The 26,893-nt window shown below is 44.2% G+C and overlaps 1 protein-coding gene across 6 annotated transcripts in view; it reads right to left on the bottom strand.

Moving 5' to 3' along the window:
• Window positions 1-26,893, bottom strand: part of SNX29 (sorting nexin 29) — a 126,202-nt gene that overhangs the window by 70,302 nt on the left and 29,007 nt on the right. For all 6 annotated transcript variants that reach the window (XR_014027795.1, XR_014027796.1, XM_081338278.1 and 3 more), the window contains 2 exons: window positions 25,980-26,062; window positions 12,538-12,644 (listed from right to left, as the gene is read on the bottom strand). Coding sequence is in view for 4 of the 6 variants with exons in the window: in XM_081338278.1 (XP_081194404.1) it covers window positions 12,538-12,644; window positions 25,980-26,062 (190 nt within the window). In the remaining 2 variants the exon portion in view is untranslated. The remainder of the gene's footprint in view (window positions 1-12,537; window positions 12,645-25,979; window positions 26,063-26,893) is intronic.

Genomic DNA, 26,893 nt, shown 5'->3' with positions numbered 1-26,893 from the left:
TAATTGCATTAAAGGGGATTCAATTCCTAACCTCCTTTGATTTAATTAAAAACATCCTACTTAATTACCCTAGACTGGGTTGACTGAATGAGATCAAACATAATATGTCCTCTGTGCAAATATATATATATATATATATTCGAATCTCAGATAAAGGGTATGACTGACTGATGAAAACATAAGAAGTTCGAAATGGCCATATCAGCCTCCCTAAATTCTTTATTAGCAATATGAATAATTTACATATATATACATATACATATACATATACATATACATATACATATACATATACATATACATATACATATACATACATACATACATACACACACACACACACACACACACACACATATATATATATATATATATATATATATATATATATATATATATATATATATATATATATATATATGCCATTTGAACCATCCCCACGAAGATGTTTCCCATTTTGAACCAATTCACATCCTTAAACAAAGAATTCAAACTACCATTTTAAGCAGAAGCATTATTATTATTAACGACGGAACATAGCACCATATTCCCAGCCACAAAGCATGCCAGCTCTTATGCCGACTTCATAATTCAAACGCCGAGATTTATAACACGTCCCGAATTGAAAAATTTACATTTGTGTGTGTGTGTGCGTGTGTGGTATTTTTGTTAATGGGGATTCTTTTAAACCTCAGAATTGAGTTTTCACTCTCGGGGTGATGAAAGCTTCCCTTTTAACTTTGGACAGGCAGTCCTCGACTTACAACCCCAACAGATCCCAAAATTTCCATCGCTAAGCAAGGTCGGGGTTAACAGAGCTTTCAACCATTTTATGACCTTTTTTGCCACAGTTGTTAAAGGTGTCATGAGGTTGTTAAGTAAGTCTGACTTTGCTTATCGGAGGCCAATTGGGAAGGCTGCAGATGGTGACTGCAGATCGTTCTCCCCTTTCTGTTGCTAAGTGGGACAGTTGTTAAGCAAGTTTTGCTCTCTTTTATGACTTTCCTGGCCTCGTTTGTTAAGTGAATCGCTGCAGTTGTTGAGTCAGTAACGCAGTTGTTGAGTGAATCTGGCTTCCCCATTGACTTTGCTTGTCAGAAGGTCGCAAAAGGAGATCACGTGACCCCAGGACACTGCCACCGTCGCAAATAGGAGTCCCTTGTGAAAGTCTTGAGTTTTGATCAAGTGACCATGGGGGATGCTACAATGGTCCTAAATGCGAAAAGCATATAAGTCACATTTTTTCAGTGCTCCCTTACCCACCCATGGGTCTGGCAAAACTTCGAATGATTGCTAAGGAAGTAGTTGAGGATTACCTGTAACAATCTTTTCATATGGTTGGGCTGCTGAGTCATCACATCGTTCTCATGCAAAACCTTCTTAAAAAAAAAACCCTAAAAGGTGTTAAGATAAAAGACAGGAGGGAAAATGACTTCCAATGTTAACTCTTCCAAAACGAGCTACGATGTGAAATGAAATTTACGCCGTGGAACAGGAAGACGGGGCGGGGGATTGTGGGGGTGGGGAAGAGACCTAGGACGGATACCCTTATTACTTCTGGAAGACTAAGGACATCTCCGTGATTGCCTGGTGGTGACAGATCGCATAATAACTAGCATGATAAGTCACGGCAATGTGGAGTCACGGCAAAGATCTTTCAAAAGGTCAGGTTTATCATGCGCATAATCGCAGGTGGCACATAAAGTCTACATCAACTCAAGGAGGAGAATTGCCTGAAGGAAAAGTAGCAAAAGCTGAAATAAAAATTTGGCCTCTGAATGCTGCAGGGTCTCTGTCTGTCTGTCTGTCTATCCAGCCACCTACCCACCCACCCATCTATCTATCTGTAGATCTATCTGTAGAGCTATCTATCTATCTGTAGATCCATCCATCCATCCATCCATCCATCCATCCATCCATCCATCCATCCATCCATCCATCCATCCATCCATCTATCTATCTATCTATCTATCTATCTATCTATCTATCTATCTATCTGTAGATCTATCTATCTGTAGATCTATCTATCTATCCATCTACCCACCCACCCACCTATCTATCTATAGATCTATCTGTAGATCTATCTATCTGTAGATCCATCCATCCATCCATCCATCCATCCATCCATCCATCCATCTATCTCCGGTCAGGGAATGCCGACTGGTGGCCCCCAGGGGGAGGGCCTTCTCTGTGGGCGCTCCGGCATTATGGAATCAACTGCCGGTGGAGCTCCGGATGTCATCAGACCTCCGAACCTTCCGTCGCGGCCTGAAGACCCACTTATTTGAATTAGCTGGTCTGGCCTGATGGGGGAATATGGGTTTTAAATTGTTGTTCTTAGTATTGTATTACTGCTTTTTAACTGGGCATTGGTTTAATCTTTTTTAACTTTTGTATTGTTATTTATATATGCCCTGTGAACCGCCCTGAGTCCCTAGGGAGAAGGGCGGTATACAAATTAAATAAAACCTAAACCTAAACCTAAACCTATCTATCTATCTATCTATCTATCTATCTATCTATCTATCTATCTATCTATCTATCTATCTATCTATCTATCTGGAGATCTATCTGGAGATCTATCTAGCTATAGATCTAGCTATAGATCTATCTATCATCTATATCTATCTATCTATCTATCTATCTATCTATCTATCTATCTATCTATCTATCTCCATCTATCTATCTATCTATCTACAGATCTATCTATCTATCTAATCTATAGAGCTGCTTAGAGTGTTCAGAAATGGATAGACTGACATTGAAAATGAAAGAGAAAGAAGATTCAGTATACATGGGATACCTTTTAGCAATGGCTAGAAAAATGAGGTAGAGAGAAAGGAATTTAACATGTATTAGTAAGTTAAATGTTGGAACCCAGACAATATGTTGCTGGTAAAATACTAAGCATTTATAATCTATAGAGCTGCACATCTCACAAAAAAAGCAACTGATAAATCATAAATATTTATACAAACAAGTTGGGATGTTTATTTCTCCTTTCTTTTGTTTTCTTTCTCCATATAAGAAAAAAAATAATAATCAAAAGTGCAGAAGAATTGACCTGACATATTGTACAGTTTAATTTACCTGATTGGATCCAACAGAGATCAACCTCGCTTACAAAAGCAACCGAAAGAAAATCACCCAATTCCGGTTTAAAATGTCCTCGGCTTTCTAATTATCCTAAATTTCCTACGGGTGCTCTTCCCTTTCCCCAACCATCAATCCATTTCCTGCAACATCTAATTTCCTTCCTGTCGCAGTATTTTTTTTTTTAAAAAAGAAAAGAATGCACTTAATCGCTACTCTAATTAAGATTCTTCTTGTAAAAAAAAAGCTGACAGATCATTCGAATTACACAGCAATTAAAAAAGGCTAAGATGTATTATTTAAAAAAATTTTACTCGGTCCAAAACCCCCCAACCCCATCCTTCATTTTGTCATGTCGGTCTGAGAGACTTCAATCCCTTGAGGAAACTAATAGTAGCCCTTGACTTATGACTGTAATTGAGCCCAAAATTTCTGTTGCTAAGCAAGACAGGTGTTAAGTGAGTTTTGCCCCATTTTATGACCTTTCTTCCCACCGTTTTTAAGCGAGTTGTTAAGTATTGGTCCATTCACCAAGGACCCCACAGATCTAACCCTGAGCTACAAATATTCTCCTCTATCAATAATAGCCAAGGATAGTTGTTAAGAGGTTGTGTTGGAAGGAACAGACCATCACCTGTTTTCATCATCACAATGTAAAAAAGATTTTGAGACTCTAGAAAGAGCACAGAGAAGAGCAACAAAGATGATTAGGGGACTGGAGGCTAAAACATATAAAAAATGGTTGCTGGAATTGGGTATGTCTAGTTTAATGAAGAGAAGGACTTGGGAGGACATGATAGCAGTCTTCCAATATCTGAAGGGCTGCCAACAAAGAAGAGGGAGTCAACCTATTCTCCAAAGTGCTGAAGGCAGGACAAGAAGCAACAGATGGAAACTAACCAAGGAGAGAAGCAACCTAGAACTAAGGAGAAACTTCCTGACAGTGAGGACAATTAACCAGTGGAACAACCTGCCTCCAGAGGTGGTGAATGCTCCAACACTGGAAGTTTTTAAGAAGAGACTGGACAGCCACTTGTCTGAAATGGTATAGGGTTTCCTGCCTGAGCAAGGGGTTGAACTAGATGACCTCCAAGGTCCCTTCCAACTTTATTACTACTACTACTGTTGTTGTTGTTGTTATTTATCTGCCACACTGGCCCAGTGTGAGTTGCAGATGTGAAAAGAAGAACTGTTGATTTTAAGATGATAAGAGAAGAATGGATGGCAGGTGGACCAAGGCAGTCATAGAATGGATCCCACTTGATCAAAAACGTCCATGTAAGAGACCTAAAACAAGATTTATCAGGGACATCAGCAAGTATTGCAGGCCCAATTGGCAAAAAAAAAACAAACAAACTCAGGTCTGTTATTGGTTGGAAACATGCAGAAGAGGCCTTTATCCTGCAGTGGATACGGAATGCTAAAATTATGATGATGAGTTTTTAAGAATATAATTAAATATTGTACAGGCAAACTGTAAAAAAAAACAACCCAAAACTTGAAAATTGCTGCTGTTATTTGCACTGGGAAATATCTAGAGGTTTTTTGTTTTTTTTTACCCTCCCTTTCCCAGACATATTTCGATTTTATTATAACCAGAGTGAAACGGCCAGCGTGGTCCATCAAGCAACCATAAAATTGGAAATAAAAAAAAAACTACTCTTGTTCCTATAGCCTGAAAAACAAGTAATGCAAGGAAGAGACAAGCCCCTGATTCCAACAATTTAAAAGCCTGTCGTGTTCTTCTGTTGCCATGCACCGCAAAGAGTTCCGCTAAAAACCAACGTTAAGTTTGGTAATAACCATCGTTTCATTCCTGCAAATAAAAGATTAGCAGGCTTAACTAGTAGTGACTCAAGCTTTCCATGAAAACGCGGCTAGAAATATAAAAGCTCAAAAATACATATATATTTTTTTTAAAAAAAATTGTCAAAGAAAAAACAACAACACCCGGTAAGAGATTTTTCCAAAGAAGATGATGATTCATAGCTGTTGCTGGCAAGCAAGCCATTACTACTAAATCTATAATTTGAAGTCCGGGGAGCTTAAAACAAATTTTAAATATTAAAATGCTCTCCGGAGGCAGTCAAAAGCTGGTGAGAAGTTCAGGAAAAGTAGTAAGTTTCTTACCGTTTACGGCAGGGGGAAAAAAATGAAGAAGAAGCGGAATGGTTAAGACCACAAAAAAGCAGCGCCACCATTCCAATGCAAATAGCATCACAGCCTTAATGAGTCACGCTTTTTTGTGTGATCTGCAAAACAAGAAAGCCCATCACATCTCCTGCCTGCCTCTCATCTTGACCCTGAACGGAATTTCCAGAGGCAAAAAAAAAAAAAAAAATCTCCAGATGCCAGATCTGAAATACCCAAATCTAGCCCAAGAAAACTCTAGGACCGCCTTTGTGACATCCTTTCCTCAATTAACAGCCTCCAGTTGCGTCTAGCGTTATCTGTCACTTTATTTCTCACAAATTTCTGAATAATGCGTGAAGTTATCCCATATCAGCCTCTGTTAAGAAAAACCGGACAGAAAACACAACTGGATGAGCTAAGGGGGGGGGTGTCTCCAAACGTGGCAACTGTGAAGACTTGTGGACTTCAATTTCCAGAATTCCTCAGCCAGCATGGAGTACTGAGGGATTTCAGCTGAGGCGTTTTTGGGAGTTGGAAGTCCACACGTCTTTAACAGTTGCCAGGTTTGGACAGCCCTGCTCTCGTTGATTGTAAGGCTACAGAATATTGGAAGTCTGAAGGCCCAACTTCCTACTTCTACTTTGAACAGCCTGGTCCATTAGGATGGGTCCTCCCTAAGCTTCTTCCTCTGTCCATTGGGTAACTGAAGGCTCTTCCTTCTCTTATCTGATTGTTCCTTAGGCAACATCTCTTTCCCTCATCCCTCAAGCTCACCACTTTTAACCATCTGATCCATCAGGTCACCACTGGGGGCTCCTGCCTCTTTTCTCTGATTGTTTCTAGACTCCATCTCTTGGCCTTGTTCCCCAAGGTCATCCACACCGTCCATTACACCCAGTAAGACAAGAGGGGGCAGGGCAAACATGCAAGGGACAGGTCCCCAGAGAAGGTCCATTTTTTAACATGGGCAACAAGGAGCTCGGAGAAGTTCTCCTTTGGGCCCAGCCAGGTTACCTCTGAGCCAGCTGTGGCTGGTTGATGGGTGTGGAAAGCAGGGCTCACTCCACTGACCGTCTAACCGAGCGTAAGGTGGATCTCTTATTTGCCATGAGGATAAAGCCTTGAGCATCCATTACCCCCAGAAATCGTGGGCGCTCCATCACTGGAAAACTTTAAGAAGAGACTGGACAGTCACCTGTCTGAGATGGTACAGGTTCTCCTACTTGAGCAAGGGGGCTGAACGAGAAGACCTCCAAGGTCCCTTCCAGCTGTATTCCACTTCTAATTCTATTCATGTCTCAGTTATGGGACCGATCTTGTGCTTGAGTAAGTTTCTAAGATCTCCACTTGCAGGAAATGATTTTGTTCTGAGCAGCCCTTGAAGCCCACGCAGTGTATCCAAGGAGCATTCTACCCAGTGATGGATCCTTCAGCAACGGAATAAAATATTCTTCTTTTGAACAGGCAATCAAAAGCTACCTCGTAAAGGGAAAGGTCTTTAGAATTGCCTTTATTCCCACAGCGTTATTATTTAACCTTGCTGGAAAAGCCTGGTCAGCTATGGAGTTACTGAAGGCACCTCTCACAAAAGAGACCTCCTCAAGGTGATCCCATGTCCTCGCCTAGGAAGGCAAGAAGGAAGACCTCTCTGCAAAGCCTTCATGTTTTCTCTTGGGGCAGAAATACCATCTGGGGGGAAAAAGGTGGGAAGGAATAAAAGCAAGAGGAAGACATGTTTTGTTCCATACAGTATTAACCTTGCGAACTCTCAAGCTTCCTCCGTCCGCTATGTATTCAAGATGGACAATGGTTGATATTTGCATGTGCTTATATGTAAGGGCAGGGATATCATGATCTGAACTCGCTGCGCGGGAGACATTAGCTAGCTAATATGTGATTCTTCAGGGAGAGAGAGAGAGAGAGAGAGAGAGAGAGAGAGAGAGAGAGAGAGAGGTTCATGCCCCATTCTCCACCACTGAAATTCATCAGACAAAGATGATTAGGGGAATGGAGGATAAAACTTGAGGTTGCAGGGACTGGGTATGTCTCTAGTCTAACGAAGAGAAAGCCGAGGGAAGAAATGATAGCATATTCTGGCCTTTGAGGGCCTGTCACGGAGAAGAGGACATTGACCTATTCTCCAAAGCGCCGGAGGGCAGGAGAAGAAGTAACGGATGGAAGCTTATCACAGAGAGATCCGAGCTAGGAAGAAAGAGAAATTTCCTGCCAGTGAGAACAATTAAGCAGCGGAAAGTTGCAAGTGCTCCATTATCACGGGGGGCTTTTAACAAGAGACTGAACAACAGCCATCTGTCCACAATGGTAGAGGATCTCCTGATTGAGCTGGGGGGGGGTTGGACTAGAAGACCTCCAAGGTCCCTTTCAACTCTGCTGTACTCTGTTACTCGTTGGCCAATTCCCCACTAAAATCCAAGCCTCTAGTAAAGTTTATAATTTCCCATTTTCTTGCAACAATGTCCTCTAAGTTTGCTTCACAACACAGGGGCTAGGTGGAATCCTTTTTACTAGCAGATGGAATTTTATTTATCTGAACAGGAGCTACTAGCTCTGATTGATTGTGGTCTAATGCAGACGGATGATGCCAGCTTACTCAACTATGAAGGACATCGTTTTGGTGTTATGAAATAAAAAAAGGAGAGTTATTGGAGGGTGGTAAAAATCAAGAAACATTTATCTTACAACTCTATAAAGATTGGTTGGGCCAGCGTTCTGTTCCTGGTTTTCACATGCAGTGATAGTCCATAATATATTAATTAGGATCAGCAGCCAGCGCTGTAGAGAAACACCTTTATAATGGAAAGAGTTTCTAATAGAAAAACAACACAACATGCATGGGCACGGACGCACGCACACATATTTCTGCCTGAAAGGTACAGCCACAGGGAACAATTTGAAGGACACAGTTTGTTCTCTCTGTTTCTCTCTGCCTTGTAAACATTGACAAATATTAAAGGTAAAGGTTCCCCCGCACATGCGTGCTAGTCGTTTCCGACTCTAGGGGCCGGTGCTCATCTCCGTTTCAAAGCCGAAGAGCCAGCGCTTGTCCGAGGACGTCTCCGTGGTCATGTGGCCGGCATGACTGGACGCCAAAGGCGCATGGAACGCTGTTACCTTCCCACCGTAGTGGTCCCTATTTTTCTACTTGCGTTTTTACGTGCTTTCGAACTGCTAGGTTGGCAGAAGCTGGGACGAGTAACAGGCGCTCACTCTGTTATGCGGCACTCGGGATTCGACCTGCCAAACTGCCGACCTTCTGATCGACAAGCTCAGCGTCCTAACCCATTGAGCCACCGTGTCCCTTGAGACAAATATTACAGTAGAGCTTAATTTTTCCCCCAGAAATATAGCCACCTAAGCTATAACAGTTGATTTTTTGTGTTTTCAATCTTCAAGCCTCCAATTAATTTATGAACATACACGCTGATTGAATTTGAGGCCATCCAATCCAGTCCGAATATAAAATTATCCATTGTCCGCATCCCTTTATTCAGCCTGTAAGGCAGACAACTCTATAAGATTGACCAAAATAAACTTGTTTTACTTTGGCTCACGACAAAGTTATCAAACCGATGTCCTGGAAGGAAGAAGTCATTTAACATTTTTTAGAGGGGTCACTCCTTCATTTAGAAAAGTCTATACAGGTTCTGAATTTCCAAGTTACGAATAAGAAGAAAATAAATAAAGGCTCCAAAGAAGTGAATAGCAAAAAAAAAAGTATATCGAAATTCCCTCCTAAGATTCAGCCACGATGTAATTTGTTCAATTTGGACTCAGTACTATATATGAAAGGGACGCGGTGGCTCAGTGGGTTAGGACGCTGAGCTTGTCGATCAGAAGGTCGACAGTTTGGCGGGTCGAATCCCGAGTGCCGCATAACAGAGTGAGCGCCTGTTACTCGTCCCAGCTTCTGCCAACCTAGCAGTTCGAAAGCACGTAAAAACGCAAGTAGAAAAATAGGGACCACTACGGTGGGAAGGTAACAGCGTTCCATGCGCCTTTGGCGTCCAGTCATGCCGGCCACATGACCACAGAGACGTCCTTGGACAAGCGCTGGCTCTTCGGCTTTGAAACGGAGATGAGCACCGGCCCCTAGAGTCGGAAACGACTAGCACGCATGTGCGGGGGAACCTTTACCTTTACCTTACTATATATGAGCCCAGTCATTGCAGTTTGTAAACTTATGGTTTATGGATTAAACTGTTGTGTGACTTTGGGCGGCCCAATAAACTCATTGTATTAACTCACTGAATAAACGTATGGTACCCGTTGCTAACCCAAAGTGAGGGTCATTGATTGAAATCAGCTTCTTACCCCAAAAGAAATGTTTCTGAAGAAAACTTCTAAAACACTAAATGTTCTGGTTGTTTTTTTTAATAAGTGGGGAAACTGTTCAGAGCCATAGAGACAACCTTGAGAGAAACATACAATAGGTTTTACGTTTCCGCAAGAGAAGAATGGATGGAAAAAGTAAAAAGATGGAAAAAGGGTGGTTGGATTGAGCTCACTTGTGGCTACATACAGATTCTAAGCAGATCTCTCTTTTCACTCCGCCCCTGGTTCTGCCACTCCTTTTCCTACAAGCAGGCCAGAAAGTGAAATTCATTAGAATTATCTCAAGGTTCCTTCAGCCTTTGCACAACCCAGGATGACTTTCCTGAGCTTTCCAAATCAATCTGTGCTGTTAAGATGCTGTGTTTGCATTCTGTGCTGAGGCATGACATGACGTCTGTCGTTACAGTTTCTTCCAATACACCAAAGTTAAACAACCCTGACTTAGCATTATGGGACCTCAAGGTGGATTGCACTGAGAAAGTATTGACTTTTTGGGAGTCCGTCTCCTTCAAGTGACATATTGCTAAAAATTCCAGGTGATGATTTGGATATCAAAAGAAAGCTCTAAAAGGATTTAGAGTTGACCATGGAGAAGGCTATTAAGGAGAAATGGAAGGGTGTGAGAAATAAGCTCAGAATAATTCCACCTCGATTTTGATGGGATAGAGAGAAACCTGGACAGACTTTCGAGATTCAGAGATCATATCCAATGACAATCGAGCAATATTCCTGGAATCTTGGCAGTGTCTATTTCTGCGTTGACCTCCCTCAAAGGACTGACACATGCCTTCAACACATATTTTCCTTCTTTCCTTGCAGCTTATCTCCAGCCCCCACATTTGCAACAACCTTCACTTGTCATGTTCACCGCTGTTAACGCTACCCTGGATTGCTGCAAACCCGTCTTTTTTGATCCCACGCAGCCAACCCCGTGGAGTTTTAACCATCATGAAGGTTATTTGAGCTATCCTGGGGGGGGGGAAACAAAACACTCGATACTTTTTCAAGAGGCAACTGGACTTTTTTTTGTTTTTCCTTGAAGAAGTTTTGCTTCTCATACTACAACCTTCTTTAGTTCTCACTGAATGGTGGGGAATGGAAGGATTTATATTCCTTGCAGTCATCTGGCCGTTAGTTCTCTTTCTGAGAGTCGTTGAGAACACTTGGAGGTTTATCTGTGCCCTCAGGGTCACCTGAATAGTGCAAATGGGTGTGGAACCTTTTTGGAACTGCTGAAAGACTGTGTTGTAAACAAAAGATAGGTGGTGTCATATCAACGGGGGGGGGGGGTCTCCTATCTCCTATCTGCTGTTTACAACATAATCCTTTCAACAATTCCAAAAAGATTCCACACCCATTTGCACTATTCAAGTGACCCTGAGGGCAGGGATAAACCTCCAAGGGGCTTCAACAATTCTCAGAAAGAATACTAATGACCAGATGACTGCAAGGAATATAAATCCTTCCATTCCCCAACCATTCAGTCAGAATGGAAGAAGCTTCTTGAATGAGAAGCAAAACGTCTTCAAAGGAAAAACAAAGAAAGTCCAGGTGCCTCTTGAAAAACCACGCTTGGGACAACCCAGACCTGGATGACTGAGAATCTCCACAGACAAAAGACCCATACCTACAACTGCAACCAACATAAGACTTCACATGCAGGCAAGCTAAGAAAATGTGATGCCTGAACCGTTCCAAGTCTGCATTTTATGTTTAAGCCGGCTCCAGCTCCAAGTCAGCATTCGTTCTTGCCATAACGGTTTCTTTTCTTGCAAAGGCAGCTGGTGCTTGCCTGAACTTGGACTTTTCAGAGAAACATTCTGTGATTTGATTGCCTGCTGAACTCCAGTGCCCACATACCAAATTTCGTGATATAATTAGAGGCTATTGGAAGTTCAGCTCTGAAAATGATTTACGTAAAGCTTCTGATTGGATCAGAGTCCTATTACCGGCTTTCCCTATATCATTATGATTAACACATTTCATAACTATTTATCCATTGTTCGGTGTGTCCCTTCCCGCCAGGACAGCTGTGCATCAGATATTTCTGTTTGTTAATTACAAGGTGTTTTTGCGCATATATATATATATATATATATATATGTATGTATGTATGTATGTATATGTATATGTATATGTATATGTATATGTATATGTATATGTATATGTATATGTATATGTATATGTATATGTATATGTATATTTATTTTATTTATTTTATTTTATTACATTTATATACCGCCCTTTCCCGAAGGACTCAGGGCGGTTTACAGGGTGATTAAAAAACCAAAATACAAAAGTTAAAAACAATTTAAAAAAAATTATATTTGTCCCTGCATAAATAAAACCCCAGTTAAAATAAGATTAATCCTCAGCCTGGGCCAGAGAGCTCGAAGAGCCAGGTCTTCAGGCCCCGGCGGAATGAACGGAGGTCGGGGGCAGTCCTCAGCTCCACTGGCAGCTGGTTCCAAAGGTATATGTATATGTATATGTATATGTATATGTATATGTATATGTATATGTATATGTATATGTATATGTATATGTATATGTATATGTACATGTACATGTACATGTATACGTGTGTGTGTGTGTGTGTATTAATGTCTGCTTATATTAATATTGGGGGGGGGTGTAATGTCACTGAGATTCCCATAATTCCTAGATGGCTGAGGCAGTTTTGTGTAGGAAAAGCTACATGGTTTGTAAAAAGCAAATGGTGTGTAAAAACACCGCTGCGGCATAAATAATCCCTGACAATTAGCATGCAATAAATCCTCCCTTTTGGGGAAAAAAAATAATACTAGCTCGCACAGAAGACATAGTTCGTGCCCTTGTTTGTAAAACAAATGCTAACCTTCCCGAAGAAGCGATGATTAAAGGATCATTAAATGTTATGACACGAAGGCTGGAAGAGCTGCAGGGAAGGAAACTTCCTCCGCCTAAACCTTTTCTTACCTCAATCAGCTTCCTTTCATAAGAGTTTGCTCGTTCCTCATTGTTTTCAACTTGCCTTTGTTCAGGAATAGAGAATTCGCTCTCTGCGTTCCAAAGATTTGGCAAGGCTGGAAGCAAAAGAGCAGACAGGCTGTCGTCAGTAAGGAGCAATCAAGTTTTGATTTTTCGGCTTTGTCATCAAAAATCAATCCAGTCACCCCAGATCGTTTGACGTTTAGAAGAGGGGGTCAAGCTATTCTCCAAAGCCCCTGAGGGCAGGACAAGAAGCCACGGATGGAAACGAACCAAGGAGAGAAGCAACCTAGAACTAAGGAGGGATTGCCTGACCGTTAGAACAGTTAACCAGTGGAACAACCTGCCTCCAGAAGCGGTGAACGCTCCAACACTGGAAGTTTTTAAGAAGAGACTGGGCAGCCATTTGGGTTTCCTGCCTGAGCAGGGGGTTGGACTAGATGACCTCCAAGGTCCCTTCCAACTTTTATTCATTAAACATGAAGCTCAGTCAACTGGACATTCAAATTGACTGGCGCTGATGGTTGACACGGGTTACTGCCAGCATCCTAGGTATCAACTAGGTATCTCCTTAAAATGTAAGATGTTCCGAGTAGCGCAGCTTTTTGTAGCTTTGCTGGAGTGATTGCAGGAAGCTGCAATTTCTTGATGTATTTTGCAAAGTTTTGGGACATAGTTCAAAAACGCAGTGGCTCAGTGGGTTAGGACGCTGAGCTTTGTCGATCAGATGTTCGACAGTTTGGCGGGTCGAATCCCGAGTGCCGCGTAACAGAGTGAGCGCCTGTTACTCATCCCAGCTTCTGCCAACCTAGCAGTTCAAAAGCACGTAAAAATGCAAGTAGAAAAATAGGGACCACTATGGTGGGAAGGTAACAGCGTTCCGTGCGCCTTTGGCGTCTAGTCATGCCGGCCACATGACCACGGAGACGTCCTCGGACAAGCGCCGGCTCTTCGGCTTTGAAACGGAGATGAGCACCGGCCCCTAGAGTCGGAAACGACTAGCACGCATGTGCGGGGGAACCTTTACCTTTACTCCCAGTGCCCCGATGACAATCGGTGTTGTTGTTGTTCTTATTATTATTGGTCATCCTGAGCCCAAAGTCCCAATGGGCCACGCCCACCCAATGGGCCACACCCACCCGGCACCCAACGATACATAAGTGGGTTTTGGGTTGCAGTTTGGGCACTCGGTCTCTAAAAGGCTCGCCATCACTGCTGTAGACCTTCACGAATGGACCACCTCAAGGGCCGATAAGGACCAAGATCGGAGAATCTTAGAGTTGGAAGTAACTTTGCAAGAGGAGATACCTACATCTGATCTTCAGTTATCCCCCTTGCCTCACGTGTTTTATCCCAATGAAGAAGTCAATCAAAGCCCACTCTGTATTTAAACATCGTTGACTTTGGCTATCGGAACTAGCCTTCAGAGAAGCATCCAAGGAGGGTCTTCTACTCCTGTCAAACCAAGCCAAAAGGAAACAGGAGGGGCGCTAAAAATCAGTTTGCTTAACCAAGACCAACAACCAGAACACAATCCCACCCACCCCCTTCCTTTGCTGTAGCTTAAAGCAATGAACTCAGCAGTGGCTGTGTTTACAGTATATTATGTGCTTAACCAGATTGCTGAATTAACCCATTTTCCGGGCTTACACAGTGCATCAAATCATACTTCAACCAAATGGCCTAGATTCACACCAGACAGTAATTCACACACGCACACACACACAAAAAAAAAAAACCCGAGAGCTGAAAAAAACCAAAAACTAATCACATTCTGTGTGGTTTTTGTCACGGTTATATATTCAGGCTCTCTGTAGGGGCACGTGCATTAGAGAGAAAGATTTTTTTTTTATTCTAGTTGCGAAAAAGAATCCCCAAACAAAAGAGGGAAAATATTCTGGTTAATGGAAGATAAAACGGCAACGTTGATCACTTAATGGCCCTCTTGCCACTGGCAACCTTAAACCGGCAGCTCAATATTTCTGATAAAACAGCAGCTAAGCAGTGAGCGATGAAATTGCTTATGATTCTTTCAAAAAAAAAGAAAAAAAGAAAAAAGGAGCGAAGTGAAACCCCGGATACGCTATTTCTCATCTCCGCCCCAGAGATTAAGAAATGCTTACAACTTCTGTACACGTTTGTAGGTCTTAAAACGTGCTTCGATCACGTCAACTCCGAACGTGTCAAAAAATCCCCCAATCCATCACTTGGGATGACCAGCAAAGATGAATGCAACTTCATGAAGAACGTCAATAATAAAAATAAAATTAATGGAGATAATCCAATAATAAAAATTAGATCATCATAATTCCTCTCTTCTTTCCCTCCTCCCTCCGCTTGCCTTCCTTCCTTCCTTCCTTCCTTCCTTCCTTCCTTCCTTCCTTGAATATCTATAGATTTCCTTTCTCCTTTCCTTCCTTCATCCCTCCCTCCATTTCCTTTCCTCCATCCCTCCCTTCTCCATCTTCCTTCCTTCCTTCCCTCCCTTCCTTCGTTGAATATCTGTAGCTAGATTTCCTTTCTTCTTTCCTTCCTTCATCCCTCCCTCCATTCCTTCCTTCCCTTCCTTCCTTGAATATCTATAGCTAGATTTCCTTCCTTCATCCCTCCTTTCATTTCTCTTCCTCCATCTTGCTTCCTTGCTTCCTTCTTTCCCTCCCTTCCTTGAATATCTGTAGATTTCCTTCCTTCCTCCCTTCCTCCCTCCATTTCCCTCCCTCCCTCCCTCCATCTTCCTTCCTTCCCTCCTTCCCTTGAATATCTATAGCTACATTTCCTTTCCTTTCCTTCTTTCATCCCTCTCTCCATTTCCCTTCTTCTCTCCCTCCTCCAACTTCCTTCCTTCCTTCCTTCCTTCCTTCCTTCCTTCCTTCCTTCCTTCTTCCTTCCTTCCTTCCTTCCTTCCTTCCTTCCTTCCTTCCTTCCTTCCTTCCTTCCTTCCTTCCTTCCTTCCTTCCTTCCTCCCTGCCTCCCTCCCTCTCACCCTTTGCAAACAAAGGAGTCATCTACCCCTTTTTTCCTTTAAGGTGTGTCTATAGATCTCTTACAAGGGACGCGGTGGCTCAGTGGGTTAGGACGCTGAGCTTGTCGATCAGAAGGTCGGCAGTTTGGCGGGTGGAATCCCGAGTGCCGCATAAGAGAGTGAGCGCCTGTTACTTGTCCCAGCTTCTGCCAACCTAGCAGTTCGAAAGCACGTAAAAATGCAAGTAGAAAAATAGGGACCACTCCGGTGGGAAGGTAACAGCGTTCCGTGCGCCTTTGGCGTCTAGTCATGCCGGCCACATGACCACGGAGACGTCCTCGGACGAGCACTGGCTCTTCGGCTTTGAAACGGAGATGAGCACCGGCCCCTAGAGTCGGAAACGACTAGCACGCATGTGCGGGGGAACCTTTACCTTTGCTTTATAGATCTCTTGGAGCCATTCTTGTGAACAAATACAAACTTTGAAGCTGAAAAATTCTTCGTCAGCAGGCCAAGCATAGGTATTCAATCCGAACCAGGACAGTATACAGATTATTCACTCTCAGGCTCTCACGGAGTTAAACAGATAGCAATCCCACTCCGAGGAGCCAATTCCACTTTACTGTACGGCTACATTGGCAGAATCTTGCAAGTTTGGGAATACAATCCTTCCCTGTCTCCTGCACAGTCCGAGGAACAAGAGAAGGTCCCTGGTGATTTTCTTTCCCTACCCGTTCTGCAGCCGCGGGCTGGGCTGCCTCTTATCCCACCGTCCCCTTGGCAGCGTCTCTTCGCTCGGTCTCCCAAGGTCTTTCCCACGTGCCACGGCAATATGGAAGCTTGGTCGCCTCATTGTACATTGAAACTCAATTTAAAACTGTACTAACAAACAGACTGTAGGCAGTGCCAAACTTAAGCAAATGTACTTTATTTTGCAGCTGCTGTGTTTGGTTCCTAGCCAAACCGCTCAGCTAGCTCGGGGAAGATTTCAGCGCGAAGCGCTGACAGTTAACGTGCGATATGCACGCGCACACTCCTCTAGCCCTTTTTCCTTCTGCAGGCGGGGAGGGAGGGTGTGTGTGTGGACTGCTGAATAAACACAATTATCACCCCATGGTTTGCACAGATCCTGCGTACAGAGGCAGAGGCAGCCGGAGAAACCCGGCCTTCGAGTTGCTAAACAAAAGAAGGTCAAGTCAGCTGAACCGCCCTGGAAACAAAGCTTCCCCAAAGCCCACCGCACAAAACTGTAAAGCTACCCAAAAAGCGCCAAGGAAGAGCGGTTTCCCTTCTGCCCCATAAAGGTAAAGGTTCCCCCGCATATGCGTGCTAGTCGTTTCCGACTCTAGGGGCCAGTGCTCATCTCTGTTTCAAAGCCGAAGAGCCAGTGCTTGTCCGAGGACGTCTCTGTGGTCATGTGGCCGGCATGACTAGACGCCAAAGGCGCACGGAACGCTGTTACCTTCCCACCGTAGTGGTCCCTATTTTTCTACTTGCATTTTTACGTGCTTTCGAACTGCTAGGTTGGCAGAAGCTGGGACGAGTAACAGGCGCTCACTCTGCTACGCGGCACTCGGGATTCGACCCGCCAAACTGCCGACCTTCTGATCAACAAGCTCAGCGTCCTAACCCACTGAGCCACCGCGTCCCCTTTCTGCCCCATACAGAAGACCAAATTGTTCCATGTCACTGATCAGGGTTGACTCAGGAGCCCAAGAGGACCCTCGGAGAAAGGCGTTCAGAAACTCCAAAGACATCCGCTAGACCTCAGATAAAATAATTGGCAAACGAAAACGGAAGAGGCACACGCCCGCGGGCTACATTTGTCTCGCTCCTACAAAATTCTTCACTTTTATTTATTTATTTTTAAAAACGAAACGTGACCCACAAAATACAGGGGGTCCTCGGTTTATGACCGCCACTGAGCCCGCAAATTTCTGTGGCTAAGCAAGATAGCTGTTAAGTAACTTTGGCTGCATTTTGTCACCTTTCCTGCCGCGGCTGTTAACTGAATCGCAGCAGTCATTAAGTTAGTAACACGGTTGTTAAGGGGATCTGGCTTCCCCCGTTGAGTTTGCTTTGTTGCCGGGTGGCAAGAGGTGATCACGTGACAACCACCCCCCCCAAGAACGGCAGCCGTCATAAATATGAATCGGTTGCCAAGTGTCTGGATTTTGATCACGTGACCAGGGGGAGGCTGCAACGGTTGTAAGTGTGAAAAATGGTCACCAGACACTTTTTTTTCCCAGCGCCGTTATAACTAAGAAAGATCCTAGCTGTCAAAAAAGCCAACCCTGGGCTAGGCTGCATTAACAGAGGGATAGAATCAAGATCACGGGAAGTCTTAATACCACTTTACACGGCCTTGGTAAGGCCACACTTGGAATACGGCATCCAGTTTTGGTCACCACGATGTATGTTGTATTTTGTATGTTGTATTTTTATTGCCCTGTACACCGCCCTGAGTCCTTCGGGAGAAGGGCGGTATAGAAATTAAATTAAATAAATAAACTTGCAACCGCATAACAGGCAGAAAAAGGAACACAGAGAAAAGAATTGTCTTAATTTGCCAGGCTGTCAAAAGATCTGTACTTTCAGATTGTAGATTCCTACCTATAGGTGGGTATAGGTAGGAATCTGAGTAAATCCTCTTGCCCTTCTTGGTTCCTTGCATCGGTCAGTAATCAGTCCTATTCTGCATAACTGCTAGATGTATGAGGGGGTCCTTTGTGCCCTCTGAGCTTGGTGGCTTTCTTGCAGATGGTTCGTCACCCAAACTAGGTTGACATCTAGGTAAAAACTAGGATGTTACCTAGTTTGGGTAATGGAATGGCCGCCAGAAAACCACCAAGCTTGGAGAGCACCAAGGATCCCTTATTTCAAGCCTGAGCTACAAACACTCTCCTTTTCTGGTATTCAGACATATCCTGTGTGTTAGGTGCAAAGAATCGGGGCCATACGTAAGGATGCAGCGTAGACGATTTATTGAAGCCTATACATAAGAATCTAGATCAATGAAAGGGCAGCGCTAAATTGGTTAAGAGTTGGGTTAAGAGTCAACAGAATGGAAGTGTTCTGTACCAGCCTGCTACCGGCCCTGCAGAAAAGGCAGGGACAACCCCTTTTTCAAGAAGGCAAGAGGCTGGAATTACGCCTGCCAAATTTATTACTACAAAAACAAACGGAACAAGACAAACCAAGAAACCGGAGCTTTAAGAAACATGAACTATCCGAGCGGTTGCCTTCAGCAAACCAGCCCTCCCCACACATTCCCCTTAGAGTTCAGGGCATGGCTTCTCTCTGCCTCCTTCTGAGAAGCCCCATTGCCTTCCTCTGTCTACTCCTAATTGACTGCCTCCTGCGTCGGGCGTCCTTGAACAGGGCCAGCTGTGGGTCACCTTCATCCACGCTGTCAGGCTCACACAGCTGGGTCTCCGTGGTGACCAAGTGGGAGGGGCCCGGCTGAGGGCTCTCATCAGCAAGATCTTCAACCCCCTCAGCAAGGTCTTCAACTCCCTCAGCAAGGTCTTCAACACCCCCCTCCTCCTCCTCTGACTCATCCGACCCAACTGCCGAACCCACAGGCTGACCCTGAATCACAACAGGAAGGGGCTGGACTTGGGTCTCTTCTGGAAATGCAAGGACTCTAAAGGGATGGCATGTTTAACTCCTCCCTCCCAGCTCAGCCTGCTCTTCACCTTGACACATTTCCTACATACGAAGGATTCCAGGCTGATTTGCCTCTTAGCTTCTTAGGAAATATCCCACTTTGCATCACATTCCACCACATCTTCAAGCTTTCTTCCACAGGTGTTTTGGGGTGTTTTTTTGTTTGTTTTTTTACTTAACCATCGGGCCAACCCAAAAGAGCAAAACCTTGTTGAACACTTCATAGCAGTAGCACATCTGATTGCACCCCTTCAAACAAACATCCTGCATCCAGGTGTGTCCTAAACCATTTTTTTTTTTAAAAAAGGAGTGGTATCTTTGAATCATATGCAGTAGAAAACACACGCAGCTCAAGTTTATTTTTAGTATCTTGCAGTGGAAATTTTAGACCACAGCTGGGGAAAGGCAACTAAAAGGCACGGCGCAAAACCACTCATTTTTAGAAAGGTTTTGCAATCATTCTATCTCCATCTCCTTTTTTTAATTATTTTTCCCCTTCTATAAAATCTGACTATCCCACTCAATTTCTCTGGCTATTGTGCCGTTGTTTACATATAATTCTAACACAGCAGAATGCAGCAGCCAAGGTTTTCCCCTGCCATAATTATATGAATCAGAAAAAACAGCCAGTGTCTAATGAAGGATAATTTCTCATATTACAGGCAGCTCAAAAATATCCTCCTCGCGAATAATTTTTAATACAAGCCAGCAACGGCTGAACACCTGTACTGCAGCGTTTGTGGAGAACTGAATCAAAATCATGCAGACCTAAAGGAATAAAAATCACTTCAGTTCCTCAAAATTGTGGTCTATAAATTATCAGTGGGTTGTGGAAAGGTTGCCAGGCAGCGTAGTGTGTTTTTGTTCACCCTTGTGCCGCTGGCCAACATGAGATCCAGCTTCAGAAATTTTTGCTCCAGACATTTAGCCATGTGCTTTAAAATTACAAAAAAGGACGACTGTGGTTAATAATTACTGCACTTAACTTGCCAAAAATAAAAATAAAAAATGGGAGTTTAAAAATCCCATCTAAGTGTTAAATAATCTGCTTTTAATCTCTTCTCTTTCAACTTTAGAGGGTTGCTGGAGAGGAAAAAAACAACAACATGGACATAAAAATCCCAAGTGGGGATTTATTTCCATATTCTGTCCAAAATCACCGACCTCCAGTTAACAGAAAACTGGGCTGGAAGGAGCTCCTAATATTTTTTATTTTTTATTTTATTTTAATTCCATTCATATCCCGCCCTTCTCCGAAGACTCAGGGCGGCTTACAAGCTTAGCAGTAGCCTTCATTCTATGTATATGCCTGCTTATTAGGGCTTTCACACACACCCCAAGCGGCATTATTACAAAGTCAGCTTAATTGCCCCCAACAATCTGGGTCCTCATTTTACCTACCTGGGAAGGATGGAAGGCTGAGTCAACCTTGAGCCTGGTGGGACTCGAACCTGCACTAATTGCAGGCAGCTGGTGTTACTTAAGGAGGCATTAGCCCACTGCTCCACCAATATCACATCTGACCGTCCTAAATTTAGAGTAATTGAGTCACGCTTAAATCCCATTACAGTGAAAGCGAGCACCGGGCTCATTCATTCCAATGGAATGTAAATACAACTAACTGTCATTGGATTTTTACATCTTCCCGGATCGTTTTCAAAATAAAAAATAAAAAATTCAAAAATCGGAAAAGACTTGAGATTAATGTGTTTAATTATATCCTCAGCATGCACAACGTCTTCCATTCCATCTCAGATTTTTCAGGGGGGGGCGGCTATTTAGACATCGCACAAACCAGTTTGTGCTCAGTTAGAACAACTAACCAGTGGAACAACCTGCCTCCAGAAGCGGTGAATGCTCCAACACTGGAAGTTTTTAAGAAGAGACTGGACAGCCATTTGTCTGAAGTGGTATAGGGTTTCCTGCCTGAGCAGGGGGTTGGACTAGATGACCTCCAAGGTCCCTTCCGACTCTTGTTATTCTATATTCCCCTTTATTGAGGAATTTGTGGTTAAGCTTCAAACATCCAGAAGGGAAACCACAGTGGACAGCAAATTATAGGGCATCCACCTGAGATGAAGCAAGGAGCACTACTATGGGGCTACCCTTGAATGGAATAGAGCTGGAAGGGACCTTGGAGGTCTTCTAGTCCAGCCCCCAGCTCAAGCAGGAGGAGAACCTGTACCATCTCAGACAAGTGACTGTCTAGCCTCTTCTTTAAAACCTCCAGTGATGGAGCGCCCACGATTTCTGGAGGCAAGCTGTTCCACTGGTTGATTGTCCTCACCGTCAGGAAGTTTCTCCTTCATTCCAGGTTGCTTCTCTCCTTGATCAGTTTCCAGCCATTGTCTCTTGTCCTGCCTTCTGGTGCTTGAAGATTATTCAGGAGTTAAAAGTGGGTGCAGAGTGTGGTGGCATGGCAGTTCTCGGGACCCTTACAGTGATCCATGTTACACGGCTGTCCTGGCTACAGTTCAAGGTGTTGGTTATCGCCTTTAAAGCCTTTCATGGCTTGGGTCCAGGCCAGGGGTAGGCAACCTTGGCTCTTTTGTGACTCGTGGACTTCAACTCCCAGAATTCCTGAGCCAGCACGGCTCAGCTTGGAAACCTCTCTTTTCCCTCAGCATGGCTGGCTCAGGAATTCTGGGAGTTGAAGTCCAAGAGTCATAAAGTGGCCTAGGCCAGGGGTAGGTAACCTTGGCTCTTTTGTGTCTCGTGGACTTCAACTCTCAGAATTCCTGAGCAAGCACGGCTCAGCTTGGAAACCTCTCCCTTTCCCCTCAGCATAGCTGGCTCAGGAATTCTGGGAGTTGAAGTCCACGAGTCATAAAAGAGCCAAGGTTGCCTACCCCTGGTCCAGGCTATAGGAGGAACCATCTCACCACCCTGGGACTGGTCTTCCCAACCAGCCTGCAGAAGGGGCATGCTGTGGACCCCATCAGTCAAGAAATTTCAGCGGGTGGGATCCAGGAGAAGAGCTTTCCCTTCCGTTGCTCTGGCCCTCGGGAACATTGTGGCCCCGAGTAATTGGAAACCGCTACTAAACTACAGGCGGCCCTCGACTTAACGGCCGCAATTCAGGCCCAAAATGTCCGTCGTCGAGGGAGACCTTGCTTAAGTGAATCTTGCCCCGTTTTACGACCTTTCTGGCCACGGGGTGTGTGTGTTTGTGAAGTGAATCCCGGGCAGTTGTGAAGTTAACGTCGCGGCGGTTAAGTGGCTTCCCCCTCGACTCTGCTTGTCAGAAAGTCGCAAAAGGGGATCACAGCCACCCCAGGTCCGTTCTAAACGTGAGTCGGTTGCCAAGAGTTTGAATTGGGATCACGTGACCGTGGGGACGTATGCCGCGACAGTCGCAAGGGGATAAAAACGGTCGTTAAGTTGCACTTTTCGAGTGCCGTTGTAACTTTGGGGGGTCACTAAACGAACTGTTGTTAAGTCGAGGACTTCCTGTACTTCAAGAAAACAACATGGATGTATTTATGTATTCTCCGGAGTCCAGCTTGAGTCCAACCAGTCTATTTTAAGAGGCTATCTGCAGCTGCCAATCTGGGCTTTTAATTGGCAGGCGACTTATTTTTTTTTTCTTTAATGGATGCTTTCACCATATTTTTAATTAATTTGGTTCTTTACGATGTTAATTGTTAGCTTCTTTGAGCATCCCTCTTTGATGGAAAAGTTGGGTATATAAACCCAGCAAAGTCACCCAAACGTTCAGATACGCCATCAAAGCACGGATTGAGAAACAGGCTCACGTTATCTAATATTAAACCTCTGCAGAAATCCACGTGAATATTTTGCTTTCCGGCTTGCAAACATCCAAGGAAAACTTTCAAAGAGGAATTTTTTTTCCCCGTAACGGAGAGTTGCGAGGAGAGGGAAGTTTCATTTTGTAAGTACATTTGGAAAAACAAAGACACCAACAAGCTTAGTATACATATTTAGTTAATCCTTGCTTGAAAAATGACACAGTAATACTTTTAAGAAGCAGTGTGGGTCTATATTGATTTTCACTGTTTCCCAAACAGAAATTAAGTCTTTTAATTCCTGCAGGAGCTCAGCAAAGTCTCTGACTGTAAGACTCCAGCTGTGAGTGCCAATAGAAAATTATTTCTATAGCTTAAGCACTGGAAGAGAAATAAAAGGATTTTTTTAACCGCTTGTCAAAGGATTAAATTTCCTCCAACGAGAAAATGAGTTATTAAACTAATTTTACATTAGTTTTTAAACAAGCATACCTCCTCCTTTCAGTCACCTAGTTATTCAACGCAGCGCTCAGTGCCACTTAATTCACTTCTCAATGAAAATAAACTTGGAAGAGGACAAAAAATGGTTTTAATGGGGGTGCAGGGGTAATTAAATGTTTGGCAGGAGGGGAAAAAAGGTCCTATGAATTTGCTGTATTTGCTAAATGAGTATTCGCCATTGTTTCTCATATTTGCAACCCCTGAAGTCACAAAAGGCCCTTCCATATTCAGCGATACACAAGGTTCATTATGGGATGTATCCTCTCCTCTCCTGTATTCTAACCTCTCCTCTCTCCTCTCCTCTCTTGTATTCTATCCTCTCCTGTATTCTCTCCTCTCCTCTCCTGTATTCTCTCCTCTCCTCTCTTGTATTCTCTCCTCTCCTCTCCTCTCCTGTATTCTATCCTCTCCTCTCTTTTCTCCTCTCCTGTATTCTCTCCTCTCTTCTCTCCTCTCCTCTCCTCTCTCCTCTCCTGTATTCTCTCCTCTCCTCTATTCTCTCGTCCTCTCCTCTCCTCTCCTGTATTCTCTCCTCTCCTCTCTTGTATTCTCTCCTCTCCTCTCCTCTCCTCTCCTGTATTCTCTCCTCTCCTCTATTCTCTCGTCCTCTCTCCTCTCCTCTCCTGTATTCTCTCCTCTCCTGTCTTGTATTCTCTCCTCTCCTCTCTTGTATTCTCTCCTCTCCTCTCTTGTATTCTCTCCTCTCCTCTCCTCTCCTGTATTCTATCCTCTCCTCTCTTTTCTCCTCTCCTGTATTCTCTCCTCTCTTCTCTCCTCTCTTCTCTCCTCTCCTGTATTCTCTCCTCTCCTCTCCTGTATTCTCTCCTCTCCTCTCTTGTATTCTCTCCTCTCCTCTCCTCTCCTGTATTCTATCCTCTCCTCTCTTTTCTCCTCTCCTGTATTCTCTCCTCTCTTCTCTCCTCTCCTCTCCTCTCTTCTCTCCTCTCCTGTATTCTAACCTCTCCTCTCCTCTCCTCTCCTCTCCTCTCTCCTCTTGTATTCTCTCCTCTCCTCTCCTGTATTCTATCCTCTCCTTTCTTTTCTCCTCTCCTGTATTCTCTCCTCTCTTCTCTCCTCTCCTCTCCTCTCCTCTCCTGTATTCTAACCTCTCCTCTCCTCTCCTCTCCTCTCTCCTCTTGTATTCTCTCCTCTCCTGTATTCTATCTTCTACTGTATTCTATCCTCTCCTGTATTCTCTCCTCTCCTCTCTTGTATTCTCTCCTCTCCTCTCCTGTATTCTCTCCTCTCCTCTCCTGTATTCTCTCCTCTCCTCTCTTGTATTCTCTCCTCTCCTCTCTTCTCTCCTCTCCTATATTCTAACCTCTCCTCTCCTCTCCTCTCCTCTCTCCTCTTGTATTCTCTCCTCTCCTGTATTCTATCTTCTACTGTATTCTATCCTCTCCTGTATTCTCTCCTCTCCTCTCCTCTCCTGTATTCTATCCTCTCCTCTCCTCTATTCTCTCCTGTCCTCTCTCCTCTCTTGTATTCTCTCCTCTCCTCTCTTCTCTCCTCTATTCTCTCCTCTCCTCTCTCCTCTCCTGTATTCTCTCCTCTCCTCTATTCTCTCGTCCTCTCCTGTATTCTCTCTCCTCTCTTCTCTCCTCTCTTGTATTCTCTCCTCTCCTCTCTTCTCTCCTCTATTCTCTCCTCTCCTCTCTCCTCTCCTGTATTCTATCCTCTCCTCTCCTCTCTCCTCTCCTGTATTCTCTCTCCTCTCTTCTCTTCTCTCTTGTATTCTATCCTCTCCTCTCCTGTATTCTATCCTCTCCTCTCTCCTCTCCTCTCCTCTATTCTCTCGTCCTCTCTCCTCTCCTCTCTTCTCTCCTCTCCTGTATTCTATCCTCTCCTCTCCTCTCTCCTCTCTTGTATTCTTTCCTCTCTTCTCTCCTCTCCTCTCCTCTCTCCTCTCCTGTATTCTCTCTCCTCTCTTCTCTTCTCTCTTGTATTCTATCCTCTCCTCTCCTCTACTCTCTCCTCTCTTGTATTCTCTCCTCTCCTGTATTCTATCTTCTACTGTATTCTATCCTCTCCTGTATTCTCTCCTCTCCTCTCTTGTATTCTCTCCTCTCCTCTCCTGTATTCTATCCTCTCCTCTCCTCTATTCTCTCCTGTCCTCTCTCCTCTCTTGTATTCTCTCCTCTCCTCTCTTCTCTCCTTTATTCTCTCCTCTCCTCTCTCCTCTCCTGTATTCTATCCTCTCCTCTCCTCTCTCCTCTCTTGTATTCTCTCCTCTCCTCTCCTCTCCTCTCTCCTCTCCTGTATTCTCTCCTCTCCTCTATTCTCTCGTCCTCTCTCCTCTCCTCTCCTGTATTCTATCCTCTCCTCTCTCCTCTCCTCTCCTCTCCTCTATTCTCTCGTCCTCTCTCCTCTCCTGTATTCTATCCTCTCCTCTCTTCTCTCCTCTCTTGTATTCTATCCTCTCCTCTCTTCTCTCCTGTATTCTCTCCTCTCCTCTCCTCTATCCTCTCCTATCGCTTCCCCCATTGGCTCTGCTTGTTGGAAGCCAACGAAAGCGGGAGATTCTGTTCACACGAAAGGAGAATCCCACTCACCGTCCATGGTTTGACCTTCTCTTTTCAACATCTGGACAGCGCCGACGTATTTCTTTAGCTGGACTTTGAGCACCTCGTTCTCCCTGCAAGTACAGAAAGAGGAAGACTGTTAAGGCCGCCAGCCGAGGTCTTCCCCATCGGGTTTTCTTTAATAAGTTGCCAATGCAGAGATCTACTCAACGCCAACAGATTTATTTTTTTTCTTTCCAACCGCTTTGCAACCGCCTATCTGGCAAAGGAATACAACCTTACGTAACCATGAAATTTTGATGAAGCTCCTGAAGGCATGTTAAGCAGCCGATTGTTCTGAGTGGAGAGGCAGAAAACAGAGCATTGGGAATCGGTGAGAGAGCAACTGGGCTAAGCTAATCAACCGAAGCCAGGAATCAAAGCCCTTCGCTTATTGAAAACATTTAAAAAGCAGCCAGATAGGGCAAGGCTTATCAATTGGTTCTTGGGTTAGGACGCTGAGCTTGTCGATCAGAAGGTCAGCAGTTTGGTGGGTCGAATCCCGAGTGCCGCGTAGCAGAGTGAGCGCCTGTTACTCGTCCCAGCTTCTGCCAACCTAGCAGTTCGAAAGCACGTAAAAATGCAAGTAGAAAAATAGGGACCACTAAGGTGGGAAGGTAACAGCGTTCCGTGCGCCTTTGGCGTCTAGTCATGCCGGCCACATGACCACGGAGATGTCCTCGGACAAGCGCTGGCTCTTTGGCTTTGAAACGGAGATGAGCACCGGCCCCTAGAGTCGGAAAATGACTAGCACGCACGTGCGGGGGAACCTTTACCTTTACCTTTATAGCAATGGTAAAAGATTGCAAGTGATTGTGAGATTGTGAGTTCTAGTCCCGCCTTACCCAGGAAAGCCAACTTTGGGCCCAACCCACTTCGTAGGGTTGTTGTCAAAGGGAAAAACA

The sequence above is a fragment of the Vipera berus genome, assembly GCF_964194415.1.
Source record: "Vipera berus genome assembly, chromosome: 13".
Lineage (NCBI taxonomy): Eukaryota > Metazoa > Chordata > Lepidosauria > Squamata > Viperidae > Vipera > Vipera berus.
Note: the sequence above shows the minus strand (reverse complement) of the source record. Positions and strands in the feature narration are given on the sequence as shown.